The 18,213-nt window shown below is 44.8% G+C and overlaps 3 protein-coding genes across 3 annotated transcripts in view; all 3 read right to left on the minus strand.

The window, feature by feature from the left end:
* LOC311365320 (ras/Rap GTPase-activating protein SynGAP-like) overlaps positions 1–2,418 on the minus strand; it is a gene marked incomplete at its 5' end in the record, with an annotated part of 37,236 nt that extends 34,818 nt beyond the window's left edge. The window contains one exon of the mRNA XM_084484833.1: positions 2,314–2,418. Coding sequence (XP_084340959.1) covers positions 2,314–2,418 — 105 coding nt within the window. The remainder of the gene's footprint in view (positions 1–2,313) is intronic.
* Positions 2,419–4,541: 2,123 nt separating this feature from the next.
* vps72a (vacuolar protein sorting 72 homolog a) lies at positions 4,542–9,141 on the minus strand. Its single transcript, XM_084484420.1, has 6 exons — positions 8,833–9,141; positions 8,019–8,171; positions 7,556–7,676; positions 6,859–7,035; positions 6,416–6,560; positions 4,542–5,413 (listed from the first exon to the last, which is right to left on the minus strand). Exons 1-6 carry the CDS (start codon positions 8,947–8,949, stop codon positions 4,996–4,998), a joined length of 1,131 nt encoding a protein of 376 aa, XP_084340546.1. The 5' UTR covers positions 8,950–9,141; the 3' UTR covers positions 4,542–4,995.
* A 1,103-nt stretch (positions 9,142–10,244) lies between these two features.
* Positions 10,245–12,035, minus strand: LOC311365321 (leucine-rich repeat and immunoglobulin-like domain-containing nogo receptor-interacting protein 1; the record flags this gene model as incomplete). Its single annotated transcript, XM_084484834.1, has 1 exon — positions 10,245–12,035. One exon carries the CDS (start codon positions 12,033–12,035, stop codon positions 10,245–10,247), a length of 1,791 nt encoding a protein of 596 aa, XP_084340960.1.
* Between the last annotated feature and the right edge of the window lie 6,178 nt (positions 12,036–18,213).

Genomic DNA, 18,213 nt, shown 5'->3' on the forward strand with positions numbered 1-18,213 from the left:
TGCTTAGTGCAGTGAAACAGGACTGTGGTCTGTGGATGCTTAGTGCAGTGAAACAGGACTGTGGTCTGTGGATGCTTAGTGCAGTGAAACAGGACTGTGGATGTGTAGTGCAGTGACATCAGGACCGGGTGGAGTTGTGGTACAAAAGATGGCGTCCAGCTCCAAGAACCTTCCTCTCAATGTGTCCAAATATCAACTTCTGCTGCTCCCACTGGGGCAGCGAAATGAGAGACAGGAAAGATATTGCTTCTGTGAGTGTGCACTGTGTGTCTCTATATGTTTGTCTTTCTGTGCGTGTGTATCTTTCTGTGTGTGTGTAGACAGAGAGACTCCTGTGATGGAATGGTTAATTACTAAGGGGGTCCCCCTTGCCCTTGTGAGACTGGGAATGCCCTGCGCCACACACACACACACACACACACACACACACACACACACACTCTGTGTCGGGTGTGTGTCTGTATTTCAGTCTATCTATGTGTGCCTGTCTATACTGGGTTGTGTGTATGTATGTGTGTGTGTGTGTGTGTGTGTGTGTGTGTGTGTGTGTGTGTGTGTGTGTGTGTGTGTGTGTGTGTGTGTGTGTGTGTGTGTGTGTCTCTAGGTGTGTGTGTGTGTGTGTGTGTGTGTGTGTGTGTGTGTGTGTGTGTGTGTGTGTGTGTCTCTAGGTGTGTGTGTGTGTGTGTGTGTGTGTGTGTGTGTGTGTGTGTGTGTGTGTGTGTGTGTCTAGGTGTGTGTGTGTGTGTGTGTGTGTGTGTGTGTGTGTGTGTGTGTGTGTGTGTGTGTGTGTGTGTGTGTGTGTGTCTCTAGGTGTGTGTGTGTGTGTGTGTCTCTAGTTGTGTATGTGTGCGTGTGCAGAGAGAGAGACTCCTGTGATGGAATGATTAAATATTAAGGGGGTCCCCCTGCCTTATGCCTTATGCCCCTTGTGCTACTGGGAATGCCCCCCACCACACGCACACTCACCCCCCACAAACACATCCACACACCCTCACACACACACCCACACACCCTCACACACACCCACACACCCTCACACCTCCCATGGATCCTGGACAGCAATAATTGATGGATGCACAGATGCATGGCATTTATCTTTCTACAGTACAGAAGAAAACTCCCCATAGATAAACCCACACATATCCTGCTTTACATCTCACACACAATAAACACAATACACCACTCTGCACCATACATCACACATCCTGTATATGAGCTATAGCTGGCTTTCATATGCATTGTAGGATGGCAGGTTGATAATAGACGCGATCATCAATGGCGGGAAGACGAGCAAAATGTCACTCACCCAAAAGTACAGGACTTCCAGGTGATGGTCACTTCAGGAGACAACTTGAGTCGGCCTACATCGGGACTCGGTTCGCCAGGGCGATGGACGTCAACCGTACTTGGGGACGGGGAACGGGATGAGGGTTGCGGTGTTTCCGATTTCCCAGGCTCGATAAGTAGGATCAAATCGGTTTACCTGAGAGAAGGGTTTCAACGGAGAGGATGCAGCGTTCCGGTCTCTTGAGTGACAGACCTGTATCCTAGGATTTCACGGGGACTGATCGATTCCCTGTGCGGCTATACCTCCGCATCATCCCTCAAGCAAAGTGTCCACGCCAGTCTTAGTCCATAGCTTAACAGACTTCCAAGGGTCCTTCTCACATAACGCTCGAGTCCATAACTGAGGAAGAGCGATCATGCCTCGTAGCTATGGCAGCAACTCTCCCGTGTCTCTCCTCCGCCTGCACCCCCCGCATCAACTCTCTGCCGACACACACACACAATCTGCGGGATCTCGGTGCAATTACGCGGGGAAAACGGCGAATAGATCGTATCTTTTAAACGGAGAGCGGTGCTTTTCATGTTCAATCGTTTCATTTAACGCGAGGAGCAGAGTGAGACTCCGCGTCACCATGTGTCGTGTGTTACCTCGGAGTCTCAAGTGGTGGGCAGCCAATTGGGTTTTGGGGTTCATCTGACTAAAATAACAGTTTGATTTGACAGATACAGCCTGCTACGCTGGTCCTGATGTAGTTTTCCACCGCACATCGTGACAAATCGACGCAATGGCGTTTAGATTAGTGCTATACCGAGAGAGGATAAATACCCTGGATGTGCCCGCTGTGGAAGGAGAGGTGGGTTTCCATACGATACGTGCGCATCGACCCTACGATCCGCCACCAGAGAGCCGCGTCCGCCAGCAGAACCACTCCACGCTGGGTATTAAAGCGCGCCTATATAGCAGCCCGGACCTCCGGAGCAGTGGCGTCACCAGCGGTCGGTGGCGGCGGCTCCAGCGCGTTCTACTCGCCCCTTGATTGGCGCCGAGGCGGCGACTCCTGGCATGCGTCCGCAGTTCATCCCGCCGCGCGGAGGAGGAGAGGGGACGCAGTCTCTAACGTCCAAATTCATCGCGTAAAATCACCGGAGACGGGCGCCGAGGTCGGTTTACCCGCGCGTTCCTCTCGTGGCCATCGCAGCTCGTTTTTGGTGGGCTATCTGTGGTCGTGGATGGATCTGCGAACAAGACGCTCGACAGAGCTCGAAGTCGCTCCCTCAAGGGCGGAGATGAGCGTTAAACGGAAACCAACGCCTCCGTACCACGGCACCGTGCACTTCTTATCAGTTTGTCGAGAGCCAAGGAAAAAAGACTTGCAGGCTGGGAAAAAAAATAGTGATATGGTGATGGTAATCGAGTTCTGATTAGTTTTGAAAATACAATTTAATTTATTTGTTTCCAAAAGCCGGCAGCCAAAGCTGTATATAAATCCTGGGCTTAATGTGACAAATGTGAAATCACTGAAATTCATCAAATCAACAAAATTCGGACTCAAAAACAGTAGGCTATAATTTCTGAATTAAACGTAGCCTATTCTTTTGCAATCCAATGCAGGGTAGGCCTGTATATTGTCCTTGTGTACAAGTTACATTTCTACTGCAGAGGCCCATCAAATCACAGCATGAGATTCTCACATTTGGAGAAAAAAAAACATGGGATTCGGTAGGCCTACTGCAGACCACACAATAAAACAAGCGACTATACCAGATGTTCTGCTTTCTCCATCAATCTCACTCATTCACCCGTTCACTCACTCACTCACTCACTCACAAGCCCATCGCCATGGAAACTGATGAAAGAACTGAAGGACTAATAACGGGGAGATTAAGCATATATGCAACGAGAGGCATCGCAGAGAGACTGGTGCAAACCAATGCAGTCAACGATCACACGATGTCATTAAAAAGGTCCGCAATAACTATGTAGAGCGATGTATGATGGAGTATATGGTCAGAGAACAGGCACTGGAGGGAGAGCGAGAGGGAGAGGGAGATGAAGGGGGGGCGGGGGGTGTACAGCGCAGAGTACAGCACGGACTACACCACCTACACGCATCGCCATGGCAACTACCATACTAGAACAAGTGATGATACACAATCACACTCTTCCCTTCCTGGTCTGAAAGCTGTGGCATTAAACACACACATAGTACTGTGTTTGTGTGTGTGTGTGTGTGTGTGTGTGTGTGTGTGTGTGTGTGTGTGTGTGTGTGTGTAATAACGTGTACTATAGTAAAATTGTTTCAATTATAGCATCTGTGAAAGTGAAATATTAAACAATAGAAGTTAAATGCAGCCCCAAGGTACTGGCCGTAGTTCCACCTTTTTCCTAATCACTGGGTAAAAAAAAAAATGGAGCATAGGCCTACAGTTAAATCTGAGGCAGGGCCAATCTGAACGCCTTCTCTGCGGGGGAGAAAAGGAGGAAGCCTTGAGAAGGAACATGATCCGTCTTCAGGAAGCTCCACAGGAGTTTAAAAATAAGTCGATAGGTCGAAATAGGTTAAATGAAAAGGCATTCATACAAAATTCGAACAAACAATTCAATAACTCATTTCAAATATCATGTCCGGGCCTCGGAAGCCTCACACACAAGTTTTTGGTTCTCTTGAATGAGAAGGAACGCAAAAAGATCATTCCGAGATCTAAGAGGCATTTCGATAAAAAAAAAAAACAAGGGTGCTTAGTTAATTATGAAAAGCGTAAATGCCAATGACAAGCTTAGCAGTGATTTTGACTAATTAATGAGCCGTCTGAAATCTGCTTAGCTCCGGCGGTTCTCTGCAGGTCTTTTCGTTTTTCTTTTTGTGTCACCCTTGGCTTTATGATGCGCAAGCACATACATCAGCAACTTCAGAAGCACCAGCGTTTATTCAGCAGCATTCGGTCTTTACAAACACAACGGCAGGGTAATAAATCCCTGGCCTTCATCACGGCGTGTTGATGTATACGTTTAGTGTTTGGTTCTTTATTTCCTTTGATGAATGAGGAACAAGCTGTAAAAGACAGCCAACCCAAGCCAAACGAGAAGAGACAGAGAGAGGGAAATCATTAGAACCTCTAACAAACCGTCCGTTGTGTGTAAAGCGTTTATATTATTGTACACCTCCTTTTCCCAAGAACTGTTAAAATAATGTGATGAAATTGACAAATGACGAGTAGGTTTCAGCCCGACTTGTTTTGTGGTTGTTGTGAAAGTGGGCCATAATTAAAATGGATTCTGCTAATTGAAATGTCATTTATTTCAGATTGCTTTCTTCTAACAAAAGTATTATTTCATGAGCAATAACGGGATAAAAACATGCGCTGTTGAACACAATATTATGTTTGTTTTATTCATAACATTTGAAAGTCAATGGACGCATTACTTTCCCGATACAACGTCGAAACAGGCTGCTCATCACTGGAGCTCCATACACCGGTTCCATTTCCACATTTAAAGTAATAGATGGAAGAAAGCGAACACCACTCAGGACACCATCTTACCCTTTTTCTCCTGAGGTAAAGTCTGTCCATTTAAAGTCTGTTTCCCCCCCACCCCCCTCCCAGGTATAAAAAACACAAAAAAAAAAACACGAAAATACCACCGTCGCGTCCGACCACGCCTAGGTCACCACGGCGACTACACCTATGTCGCCATGACAACCGCGCCTATGTGGCCACAGCGCCCTGCTTGACCGCCATCTTCTGCCGGACGCCCTTGGCGGCGGCGGCGGCGGCCGAGGGCTCGAGCCCCGTCGCCGCGCTGACGGCCCCGGGGTTGGGGAAGCCGTGCGCCGCCACATACTTGCGGTAGGCCTCGCGGATGATGCGGAATGCGCGGGCGTTGGCGTAGGGGATGTCGGTGACGGGGTCGCGGTACAGCGCCGCCTTGTGCGTCACGGGGCACACCTCCTGGACCGGCGGCTGCACCGAGGCCTGCGCCGCGGCGGGGAAGGCCGTCTCCAGCGCGTCGTCGTCGCTGAAGGTGATGTACGTCCGCGAGCAGAGGCCCCCCGGGGGCGTGGGCGTGGCAGAGGTGGCACGGGGGTGGGTGGCAGAGGTGGTCGCCGGGACGTCCTGGTCCAGGCTGGAGGGTGAGGGGGGGGAAGGATAAGAAGGGGAGTTAGTGGCATTTTGGGGTTGACGTGTCCTAAGTGTCTGAGGGGTGTCTGAGAACAGCGTGGGGTTGTTTCCACCGCTCATGTTGGTAGTGTAAGGAGGGTTGAGGCCGGAGACCCTTGACAATGATGTTCTCTGTTAGACGTCCTGTAGTGTACACACATTTTGATACATCAGTTAAAGAAATACATGGAGGAATTAATTACAGCCATCAGTTGCACTGCACCATTTCATAGTGTTGGTAAACCAACCAAAAGGAAGAGGAGGTTGGACTTTTATCCAAAGTGATTTAGTATTTCCATTGTGTGTTTGCATTGCAACCAGTTGATATAACTTTTATCAAATATAAAACGGCCATCATCTCATACATACTTTCCTCTGCTTTCATACCATAATCTGCCACACCCCCTCTATTAGCACATAGCAGACTGTAGATCCTGAAATAAGCATGCACTGAATCGAGAAACCTTTTATGAATTAAATCGTGACCCCGAGAATCTAAATCGAACGGTGACACTGATAGAGTCCCACCTCTCCCTGGAGGTGAATGTAGGGCTGCTCGATTATGGAAAAAAATCATAATCACGATTATTTTGGTCAATATTGAAATCACAATTATTCAAACGATTATTTTTAGAGTTTGAAAACATGATGCATTTTTTAAGCATCTCTGTCCAAAAAATTTCCCTGAAAAATGTTAAAATAGAAAATGTTCAGATCGAATATAATGTACAAATAAGTATTCAGCTGTTCTGCAATTTCTATAAGACATTTAATGAATAAAATAAATATAAAAAGTAAAAAATATTAAATAGCATTACAACTCGATTAAAATCTATTTTGGATTGTTTGACGCAAAAAATCGAGAGCGTGATCAAAACTCCATTAAACTCCACACAGCCAGCTCTAGGTGAATGTACTGGTTGGAGCGGTGGGGGGGAGGCGGATGGACGGGACAGTGGGACCTTACCCTTCCACGTCCACGTTCTCCTCCTTCAGGACCGAGTGGGACACCAGGGGCATGAGCACCGAGTGGTAGCGGATGGTGGGGCCATCGAAGCGCCGCTTCTTGTGGACGTGCTTCTTCTTGTCCGCCTCCAGGCGCTCGTAGTTCTCTTGAGGGGGGGAGAAAGACCAACGCGCGTTTTAGTCAGTGTGTAAAAAAAAAGTAGCAAGGCAAATTTGGTCTCGTCATGAGCTGAAAAAAAGAGAAAAAGAAAAAGAGAGAGAAAAAGAGCGAGAGAAAGATATCTATATATGGTCAGGTTTTGTTCAAATAAAATGTCTCTCTTTGCCTTAGAAAGGGTACATTTCCATTCTTCTGCTATGCTAAATACACAAAGACATTGAATAAAAATCGACCTCCTTTCAACCGTTTTCCTATTTACGTTTTTGAAACTCTCTCCTCCTCACCTAGCGAGCGGATGTTGACCTCTGCCGTGATCTTGGCCTCCGCCAGCAGCTCGTCCTGGGTCAGGGGCCGGTCTCGGTGAGCCCCCCTCCTCCGCCGCGGGGCGTCCTGCCGCTCCTGCAGGCGCAGGTTGGTCTTGCGTGTGTGCTCGCTGGTGGACTGGCGCACGGACTTACGGGCTGAGGGAGAAAGGGAGGAGAGAGCGATGTGTCAGCATGTGTGAGCGACGGGGGAAGGGGGGAAGGGTGGATGTGGTTCTGAATGATGTGGAGCCATGGGAAGCACTACTACGTTCTGATGTTAAGCTTCTTTTGGCCGAGTCCCATAGGCGCACCGATGTTTACAAATGGGATGTTTGACTTTAACTCAATTATATCCAGCCTTCCTATATTGTTTAGATGATAATTCATCCAGGAGCATTCGATAGTGTGACATGGTCAGATATTCTGCCCAAAAAAAAAACTTTAAATCAGACACATCTAATCTGATTTTTGGATTAAAATCTGTGCCCAAAAATAATTATTCAATCATAGTTGTATAGTCATTGAACATGATCAATAATTGAAAACATTGCATTCTCCTTTACTTTTAGCAACAAGCTCTACATCACAGTACTGTATGAGCACTTATAGATGAATAATACCAAGCACTGCTACAGTGTAAAGACAGCTCATATTATGGGACGGCCTTATGTCTTACTCTCTGCAAAGTCTTCGAACTCCACTGGTATCTTCCTCTTCAGTTCCAATTTGGTTTTCTCTGTCTTCTTCTGTTCTTCTGCCGGTTTCTTGGGCTTGGGCTTAGCAACCTTAATGGGTTCCTGGCATCAGCCACATGGAGAAAAAGGGGGAATTATTACAAGATTTCTCTCGATGGAGCGACTCACCACGACAAAAAAACATAAGATTATCCATTGTCAACAGTGATTGAAACAATATATATATTTGTAAAGGTTATTAAACGGTGACACCTAAAAAGATAATCTAATAATTTTTTTTGTGCCAATGTATATTTTTGATATAGCCAATATATATTATTCTCAAAAAATCCAGACAGAGGCATGTACTGTAGATTGACCAACAACCACCTCTACCCATTCTGAATCCCTGAATCCAACAGGGTTAGGGTTAGACAAGGGTTAGACTATTCAGTCTATTCTTACCTTATAGGCTTTAGTGACGACTCGCATCTTTTTGCGCGGCGCGGCGTCCTCCTGGTCGCTGTCGGGCTCGTCTCCCTCGTCGATGTCGAAGTCACTGTCCACCTCGTCCTCCGTGTCCGAGTGCTCGCCGTGGTACTCATCATCCCCCGATTCCTGGGGGGCAGATGGGTCAAAAGGGCCTTCACTGAACAGCCTATAATATTGTCACAGTTGATCTAGAAGTACAGGACAAACTCCATTCCTTGAAAGCATATGGGGAGGATATTTAAGTTCTAGTCTTAAGAGGACATTCGCAATATCATTCGGGTAGTGCATTGTGACCACTTAGTCGCAATTCCCTCCCTATTATATTCCCACTCCAAGTTTGCCTTGTGTGAGCGACTTGCTGGTAGAAGCCTGTGGCGCATTCAAAATGTCAAAGTGTTCCCAAGTATTGAACGCTTATTGACAGAAAGATACTGATACATGACAAACTTTGATTTACGTGGAACCAACATCATGCAGAAACCAAGAGGATGACCCAAGCTGTCCATAGCGGTGTTTAAAAGCCTTCAAACGCCTTTTATGTGTACAACGGACAGCAGGAAGGGAAGACCTAACTGGTGTGACAACATCAATAAGGAGCCTAACATGTGACCTAACATCAATAAGAAGCAGCAAGTTATGACATATAGGTTTGAAGTGACATAAAGAGATACAATTAGGTATTGAGAGATGAGCAGTGTACAATACTATGCCATACACTGTTTTACATTTGCAACAGTTAGCAAACCAGCTACAGTAAATCAGTAAATGCTTTACTAGTTTTACTCACGTCATTGAACCCGCCATAGGTAGTCTTGTAGAAGTCGTCCTCCTCCTCAGCATCGAGGAGTTTGGACATGCGGTTCCCCGCAGTGTTGCGGTGTTCTCGCGCTACCGCCAGACTCATTGTTGTGGTGGCTAACACTAGCCAACAAGAGGAGAATAACGTCTACTAGAGACACTTTTTAACGTTTCACACACACTATCGTTTCGTTGTAGCTCGGGGATGTGTGTCGCTCGTTTCCCGACACACTTTGAATCTCTAAAAAACAATCAAACCCTGTGATTTAGGTGATAATCCAGTGTAAACTAACGCAACTCACAGCTTGTAGCGTTCATGTTGTAGTAGTAAAGTACTTCCGGGTTAGGTCAGGTGACGCCCTCCTTCATTCGATGACGTAGTGATAAACATGTGCACCGTTTATGAATGTTTCTTTCTCAGCTTTGCCATCTACACGCTTATTGCGTACATAGATACATTTGATGTACATTATTTTATGTTTTTCTTCTTTATTTTTTTATTTTTTTACCTTATCTTTTTTATGTCATATACATAAAATTTATTTTTGTATTTTTTATTTTTATTGACAAAAAAATATTAATTCGTTTGTTAAGATTTGTAGTGAATAAATAATATGCAGCTCATGCCACATGTAATACAACATCAATGATTTTATTCAACAATCAAAAACTGTGTGATTGAATAAATGTAATACTTTTTACTACACTAAAAAATACTTTTTTAAAGCATCACCAACAGCAACATTGAGCGTCTTTGTGACTCATTTATATTAATCATTTATTTCAGCATCCAATGTATCACGTCAGATAATTCTGAGGTTATATTCAATCATATACAACACCAGAATCAAGAATCCACAGACACATTACATTTATTTGTTTATTCATTAATTTCTGACCCACGTCATCTCGCTTTCTCCAGATGTGATATTGGGAATTGAGGTAGCATGCTGTGATTTGGGTTACAGGTTATTTATTTATTTATTTATTTATTTATTTAACATGACCTTCCTAAAGTGCATTCCAACTTTGTGGCATTTCTTAAAAAATAGTAATCTACAGTATTCATCATTTCAAAATATATATCATGTTAAAATATTAGTATTAGTATTATAGTATTAGTATTCAATGCTAATGACCAACAGGAGGGGGCATGCATTCACCTATTCAGCAGCTATGCTACAAAAACGTCTGTTATATGTGATTGTACATCCAACTGTAACAACTGCAGCTGTTTTCCTACAACTTGGGACTAGCTTACTGTGCGCCCCATGAGATGATAACATGTCCCATCATTACCAGTTTTTCCTTCCATTTAAAATAATGTTAGCCATATATAAAGACACATCCATCCACCCGATGTGTGTACAGTCAGCAGATGCGTGTGATACAATGAATCACCTATATCAGCTTCATTGTAAACCTGCTGGATTCCCCATGGCCTTTGCCTCCGTTATTGTTATTTGATGCGGCACTTCTTGGCACATATTCAATCGTTGCTGTGTGCTTATATTGCCCCTTTCCTTTACTCCAAAGAAACATGAAAATAAAACATATGGTAACTGAACTAAAGAATGAAAGAACCCCGATGGTGATCGCCACCGCCAGCGTTTTAACCTCAAACGGAAGCGACTGGGTTTCGTTTGAAAACAAGGAGTTTCGGGACGAACGGGAGAAGCCTCGCACAGCGAGACTAACACGAATGCTGTCGTTCCCCCCGGCGTTAGACGCCTGGCAGATGTAAACACCGCTGTCCCGTGCCTGTGCGTAGCGAACCTCCAGAGAGCCGTTAGCGAGAACTTGCAGCCTCCCGAAGGCCGACAGCTGAACCTGTTGTGGGTTCAGCCAGCTGACCGACGGCGTCGGATCACCCTCTGCATTGCAATGCAAATGAACTGTGTACCCCTCGGCTATCTGCACGTGTTGAGGGTTGCGGTTTAATATTCGAGACCGACGACAGGTAAATGGACCGGGGAGATCGACCTCGGCAAAATCCAGGAAACTCCAGCCCTGGAACCGGACCTCAGTGGTGCACACCGGTGGCTGCCTGTCAAAGCCAAGATGGACCCGCCTTTGCAGCACCCATAGCAGCCGACAGTCGCAGGCAAGGGGGTTGTCGTCGAGTCTCAGCACGCCCAGGCTGCTGACCGAACTGAAAACCCCCTCCTCGAGTGTTTTCAGAAGGTTTCCTGAGACGTTGAGTACTTTGAACCGGGCCAGACCGTGGAAGGCTCTGGGGTCGATGCGGAGCAGTTGGCCGCCCACCAGGTGGAACTCTTGGAGGCGCAGCAGGTCCCTGAGTGAGTTCCCACGCACGTACCGGATGGGGTTAAAGGACAAGTCAAGGTGCACAAGGTATACGAGATGGTGCAACGAGGCGTAGGGGACGACACTGAGGTTGCAGTGGCTTACAGTCAGGAAGGTGAGATTCAGGCCAAAGAGGCTGTTTCCCTCCAAGGTCTCCAGAACGGACCAATGGGAGATGACGAGCTTCTTGAGGTTCCCCAACCATCTGAAAGAATAGTTGGTCAGAGTGGTGAGGCCAAGCCGGTGAAAGCTCAGCGTCCCAAGCCCGCTCAGGGGTCTGAGTCCCTCGGTTGGCACAGCAGTCAGATTGCATCTGTCTACGTTCAACTCTCGCAGATTGGTCAAGCCGGCGAAGGCTTGTGGCGAAACGAAGACCAGATCACTTCGGCCTGTGTCGATGCGCAGCAGAGCTGGCAAGTATTGGAAGGTGAAGTCCAGCAATACGAGTATCTGGTTGTCCCGTATGTCCAGCAGCTTCAGTTGCGGCAGGCCCTTGAATGCCCCCGCAGGAATAACCCTGAGGTGGTTGCGGGCGAGGCGAAGAGTGAGCAAGCTGCGTAGTCCCAGGAAGGCTTCCACTTCGATCATCAAGAGAGGGTTGTCGCTCATGTCCAACTCCACTAACTGCGTCAAAGTCTTGAACTGCTGGCTCACCAGAGTCTTGAGGTCATTGTGAGTGAGGTTCAGAAGTTGACAGTCCTGCGGGAACCCGTCTGGAACCACCTTGAGCTGGCAGTCGGAGCAGTTGGCCTCCAGGGTTCTGCTGTTGCAGCGGCAGGGTTGTGGACATGTCCAGGATGTGTCTTTGGTGTACACCACCCCGGAGACCCACAGGTAGAGAGCCGCCAAGCCTAGCCGCCACTGCACTCCAGGCCTCTCAAACATTTGGTGGCTTGCCTTTGTAGCAAGACAAAGAAGATCAGCATAAGAAAATGTACAACTAAATTATGTTTATAAGATGTTTATGTGCATTACGGCAACTGTAACACAACACAAACACAACTTCACAGGGGAAGACATGCTGTTAAAATGTGGCCAGGTCTCTGAAAGGACCTTACTTCAGCTGGAATCGTTCTGTTAAACTACCCACTACTACTACTAGTCAGTATTATATGAAAATTGTATGCATGTCTTCCAATGATTATAAATGTAATGGAAGATCATGGAATGCTTACCACTTGGACAAACGCCAGTAGATTCTCATAACCAAACACCTGTGGATGAAGGCAAATCTTCCTAATAGGAGACCAAAACAGAGTAGACAATTCAATATTTGAAAAGGTCTGGTTACTGCTTTATACTGGAATGAAAAACAATTGATGTGAGGTCAGGCATGACTGTACTGTATACATTTAATCAAAATATGAATCAGTGTGTAATGAAAGATTATACCTTGCTGTCAGGAGTGGACAAAATCGATAATGGATGTCAATGTTTTGACGGAATACAAGCATTAATACAAAATGTCTACCACATCGATACACATAGCAGCAGCTACTCTCAAACTCTGTCAGAACTGAGAAGACATGGGCCATCTGCAGAGCTTTGGGTTGTCTGTTTAATTAAATCAAATTGAAGTCTGTGGACATTCAAGAGATATGAGCACGCAGCCACAGCTAATTTAGTCTCAGGCTTATTGGAACTAAGGGCAGCTGCACTCTAATCCTTGATAAGGATCCTTGATACAGATAATAAACTACCAGATGTTGTTTTTCCTTCCACTGAGGATAAATTGTGCTCTATGACATACTGTGAGTTAATCCATTGTTATCTCCGAGATGAGAACCTGGCATTTTAAAGGGTGCTAATGATTGCTTCATCCAGTTAGCCTTCTGACATTTATGGAGTTAACTGCTAGGAATTTGTTTGTGGAGTCAGTCCACAAACAAAGTGAAGGTACTTTGGTGACGTTATTAAACGTTGACGTTGTTAAACGTCACCAAATGTCAAGTTGCTCCACTAAATTCAAACATGGAAGAATCTTCCAAAAAAAACAAATTGTACAGAGAATCTAGTTAAGTGTTCTTCTGAAAGACCACTTGAATTACTCATGTCTAGCATGCAAAATACCAAACTGCCAACAACCAGCATGTGAAAAAAAAAACTCCATCAAAGTTATATTTTTGTAAATTATTTGGTGAATACCACTGCTGACTTCAGCATTAGGGGACAGCACTTTCACTCACCAGGTAACCGAGGCATTATGGAATAGAAGGAACAGTAGACAAATAACAGATAGGAACAATGTAGTTTTTGGTCTGTTGAAAAAATAACATATGCTCATCTATGGACCCCCTAAATCAAAAGGTTTAATTCAAAGAAAGAAAATAATAAATTAAATCAGAATGTAGTTTAGGGAAGTTGTGAACCATCAGTTAAAACAAATGGAACGTCTGTTCAACTCACCCTTTCATCCATTGCGTAGAATTGCAGTTCTAGCAGGAACATGTTCAATCTCAGCATTTAAAATAGGGGTTATTTACTACTAACACTCTATTAAGAGTTGTGTTGTTCTTCTTCCTTTCAAAATGGTCTAAAAACAGAAAAAAACACTGTGAACACTGGCTCTTCTCTCCGAAAAAAACCTATCCCATAATAATACATACAAGGACAAACACACACAATGTGGCCAATGGAAAGAACGCCTAATCTTCAACAGCTAAGTAATTTCTGTTTTGTGTGTGTGGTGTGTTGTTATAACTCAAGTCTCTCTCTCTCTCTCTCTCTCTCTCTCTCTCACCCTCTCTATCTCTCTCTCTAGCTCTCTCTCTCTAGCTCGCTCTCTCTAGCTCTCTCTCTCTCTCTCTCTCTATCTCTCTCTCTCTCTAGCTCTCGCTCTCTAGCTCTCTCTCTCTCTCTCTCTCTATTTCCAGCTCCATATTTCCTGGACAACCACCACCTGGTCCTAGATACACACATACTGGCAGTGTGGCACTCGTGCTGGGGTGGTGGGGGTGGATTATGTACTCATGGATGGACGCGCTCCAGAATGCATGGATGGAATGGTGCGAGGGAGGTCCTGGGGGTCAGCCAAGTGAGGAGATTTAGGTAACAGCAGATGGGGGCGGGGTGGGCGGGGGCAGGGAGTGGCCTGGGGGGGGCACCCCCTTGAATCTGATTGGCCACACCAAGTTCCACCCCTTCATCCTAAACTAGGATTGGCTACCTGCCCGGTCAGAGGAGGGACTTTGTTTGAACTGTTTAAGAAGTACACCAAATCCACTAGAGCAGTGTCTAGCGTCCCAAAAACTCAAACTCTCTACGACTACAGCCAACGGCCAACTACCGCATACGTTCTGCACCTGCGTGAGAGGAAATGACTCTCCACACCAGCAGGTGGCGGTAGTCTATATTAGTCATTGAAAAGGGGACACTGGAAGACCTAGGAATGCGGATATGTAAAAATGTATACATTCACATAACGTTTATTTTGTAATATCATACAGAGTTGGCCTCTCCTGAACCAGGCTGATCAGTCTGTCATCAAGTTCTTCATTCCAGCCACATCGCTGTGAAAATGACGAATGGGTTGAGAAATGAGACGGTTTTTTTGTCTGTGGACTCTTAACAAAGTTGTTTGCTGCCTTGCTCACTGCCCATTCTCTTCTCCTGCACTGATTTACTTCAGCTGAAACAACCAATCGAGTGGCTTCGCTCGCCGACGGCCTCCGTCCCCAGTTCAACACGCTGAATCGGCTGAAAAACTACAGACAAGGGCAGCCGAGTGCCAATGGTGCTGGACAACATCCGAAACAAGGGCCACAGACAGACCAGACCAGCGCGACATCCCAGACTTTCGAGAGACTTCCTCTCAAATTAAAAAGTTCTATTCATGGTCAGAATTTTCAGGAGGCTCGGCACCACAATCGGTTTACTCATCAAACAGTTCATCAAACTAAGTCCTGCCTCTGACTGGGCAGGTATCACAGTTTAGGGTGGCTGTTGGGGTGGACAATGTAATAATTTAACAGCAGACCACATTACTTGGGCCCAAGTGGTGATACTGTGTAGGCAACTCTAGGTCAAGAGCTCTAGCGCCACCAACAGGTCTAAGTTGGACATGCATTAATGTTATTAACTTTTGACCAGTTTATCAGTTTCACAAATGAGGTATCTTTGGAACCCTTGGGCCAAGCCGAGTTCAACACATCCTATGACGTCATTTTTCACCATATTGGATTTTACGCCATGTTGGATTTGATCAAAGACCTTTAAAAGGCCTCTCTTGTCACAAATTGTTTCCAATCTTCTTGAAACTTGGCCCAGATGATCTTCAGACCATGACACACAAATACATTCAACAGCTTCTTGAAATTCAAAAACATTTGGCCGTGACAACCAATCAAACTTGATGGCTAAGTCACCAAACAGGAAGTAAGCCCATTTCTCAGCAACCCTTTAACATATAGCATACCCTTAACCAAACTTGGTATATAAAGTCATGACATCATCCTGGGGACAGCCAAAACATTTGGTGACCTTTGACATCACCTCCCCAAATAGCTCCAAAACTATTTTTCACATCAGAATTTGGCTGCCATTTTGAAAGATGTCAAAATCAATGTCCGATCTTCGTGACAGCCATCCAAATACGACGGCGAGGCCACAAAACAGGAAGTAAGCCCATTTCTCAGCTACCTTTAACATATTATAACCAAACATGGTACATATATTCATGACATCATCCTGGGATATCAAAAAAATGGTGACCTTTGACCTCTGGGGGGCGTTGTGTTTAAACTGCTTTCTCTTCACATGTGTGGATTTCAAACTTTTCAATGTCTGCATATACAGTCAGACCTTTCCATACAGCTTCTAAACGATAACTCACGAAAACATCAGAATTTGGCCACCATTTTGAAAGTTGTCAAAATCACATACATTTTCGCAGGCCACAAATTCCTTCCAATATATTTTTATGAGAAACTTGTTGAAAGTGCTGACGGCCATGTGTCTGACGTAGTTCTATCTTGTTGCCGTGGCTACTCTGGCCTATTGCTGTTTGGCCCCTTCATTGCTACTTGCAGCTACTGTATATTACTATTATTATTAATATTATAATGGTAATAAGAGTTTAAGTTTAACACCAGGATGCTCAAAGATCGGACATGAATCTTTGTGAAAAAAATAATCATACTTTCTTCAGGTTAATTTGTCTACCTTCTGACCCGTTTACTAAAAGCTGCCATAGACTACAATGGCAGAATAAATGGAGATGATTAAAGACAATAATAGTAGTAATAATAATAATAACTAGAAATGTAATCGAGTAGATGCAATCTGCTGGCTATAATGTTGCTGGGCTCACTGAGCTAGCTGCTTAATTTGAAACACATGCGTGGACATATAAGGAGAGACCTTTAGGGTAGACCTTAACTTTTTACGCACAACTACATTTAAAGTTACTAGTGACCAATTCAAAACCTTGGGTATCATTGCAACACAGGAGCATGGAAAACGCAGTTTGGAGCAAATCCAAACTGCAACAACTGAAACAGAATATTCCATTTTGGAACACACTGCCCATCTCTATGGTCGGTCGCATTAAAGCCATAAAAATGGTTATCCTTCCTAGATTCCTATACATTTTCCAAAATCCTCTTTATCCCCCTATAAGGAGAGACCTTTGACCTTCATCATCAAATCAATTCATATTTAAGTCCCTACAAACACTCAAATTTGAAGAACTTGCGCCAATGCATTTTAGAGATATTGCACTCAAGATCATCAAGGCTGTCACAGCCAAATGGTTTTGAATTTGAAAAAGCTGTTTGATACATTTGTTCAGCTTTGTCTGAAGATCATATGGCAAGTTTCATAAAGATTGGACAGAATATCTGGCCCCCTAGAGGTCAATGGTCACCAGATGTTTTGAGCGTCCCCAGGTTAAGATTTTGGTTAAGATATGTTAAAGGGTTGCTGAGAAATGGGTTGCTTACTTCCTGTTTGGCAACCTCACCGTCAAGTTTGATTGCCTGTCACGGCCAAGCACCTTTGAATTTCAAGATGTTGAACGCATTTGTGTGTCATGGTCTGAAGATCATATGGGCCAAGTTTCGAGAAGATTAGACAAAATTTTTGACAAGAGAGGCCTTTTGATTGTTTTTGATAAAATCAAAGATGGCGTAAAATCCAACATGGCGGAAAAAGATGTCATAGGATGCGTCAAACCCTTGGCCAGAGGGTTCCAGTGAGACATAGTTTGTGAAAAACGGATGAACGGGTCAAAAGTTAATAACATTGATGCATGTCCAACTTTGACCTGTTGGTGGCGCTAGAGCTCTTGACCTAGAGTTGCCTACACAGTATCACCACTTGGACCCAAGTAATGGGTGGTCTGCTGTTAAATTATTACAATATTGGGAAATTATTACATTATCAGGTTCTGCGAAATTAAGGCTAAACTGATAATGTAATAACCTCCCATTAATGTAACACTTTACTACATTATTGGTACAGAGATTATTACATTATTGAGAAATGCACTTTCTTACATTATCGGGAAGTTATTACATTATCAGGTTTTAGTACATTTTCAATGGACTCAAGTGCAGATTTTTATTACATTATTGGGGATATTACATTATCGGGAATTTATTACATTATCAGGTTCTACAAGGAGCACAACAGCAACATGCGTGCTCAGGAAACATCCTGGAAACAACAACCTGCAGTGTGCCTTCTCTACACTCTAACTGAAACTGGTGGCGGTGGTCACATGACACAATCTCTTTGACCGCAGATTATTTCAGGTTTGTTAGGCTTTCAGTAAATTATAGCCCCCCCCCAAAAAAACTAAGAAACGGGAAGTAGTAAGTTGGTGTAGCTTAATGATAAAAGTTAAGGCCAACTCTGTACTCAAGGCACGCATTGTTGTATTAGGAATTCTGACATACAGCCCAAGCTGGCGATAATAATTCACTGACTATAGGCTTAATCTTTGAAGCTCTTCACTCATTGCAGGGGCATGGTATTCAGTGGTGGGGGGGGGGGGGGGGGAGGTTGTGAAGCGTATTACAATGTAATCATGGCGTATGCCAAGGTCCTGATCTCGTGCAGGTGG

The sequence above is a fragment of the Micromesistius poutassou genome (assembly GCF_964030765.1).
Source record: "Micromesistius poutassou genome assembly, chromosome: 20".
Classification (NCBI taxonomy): domain Eukaryota; kingdom Metazoa; phylum Chordata; class Actinopteri; order Gadiformes; family Gadidae; genus Micromesistius; species Micromesistius poutassou.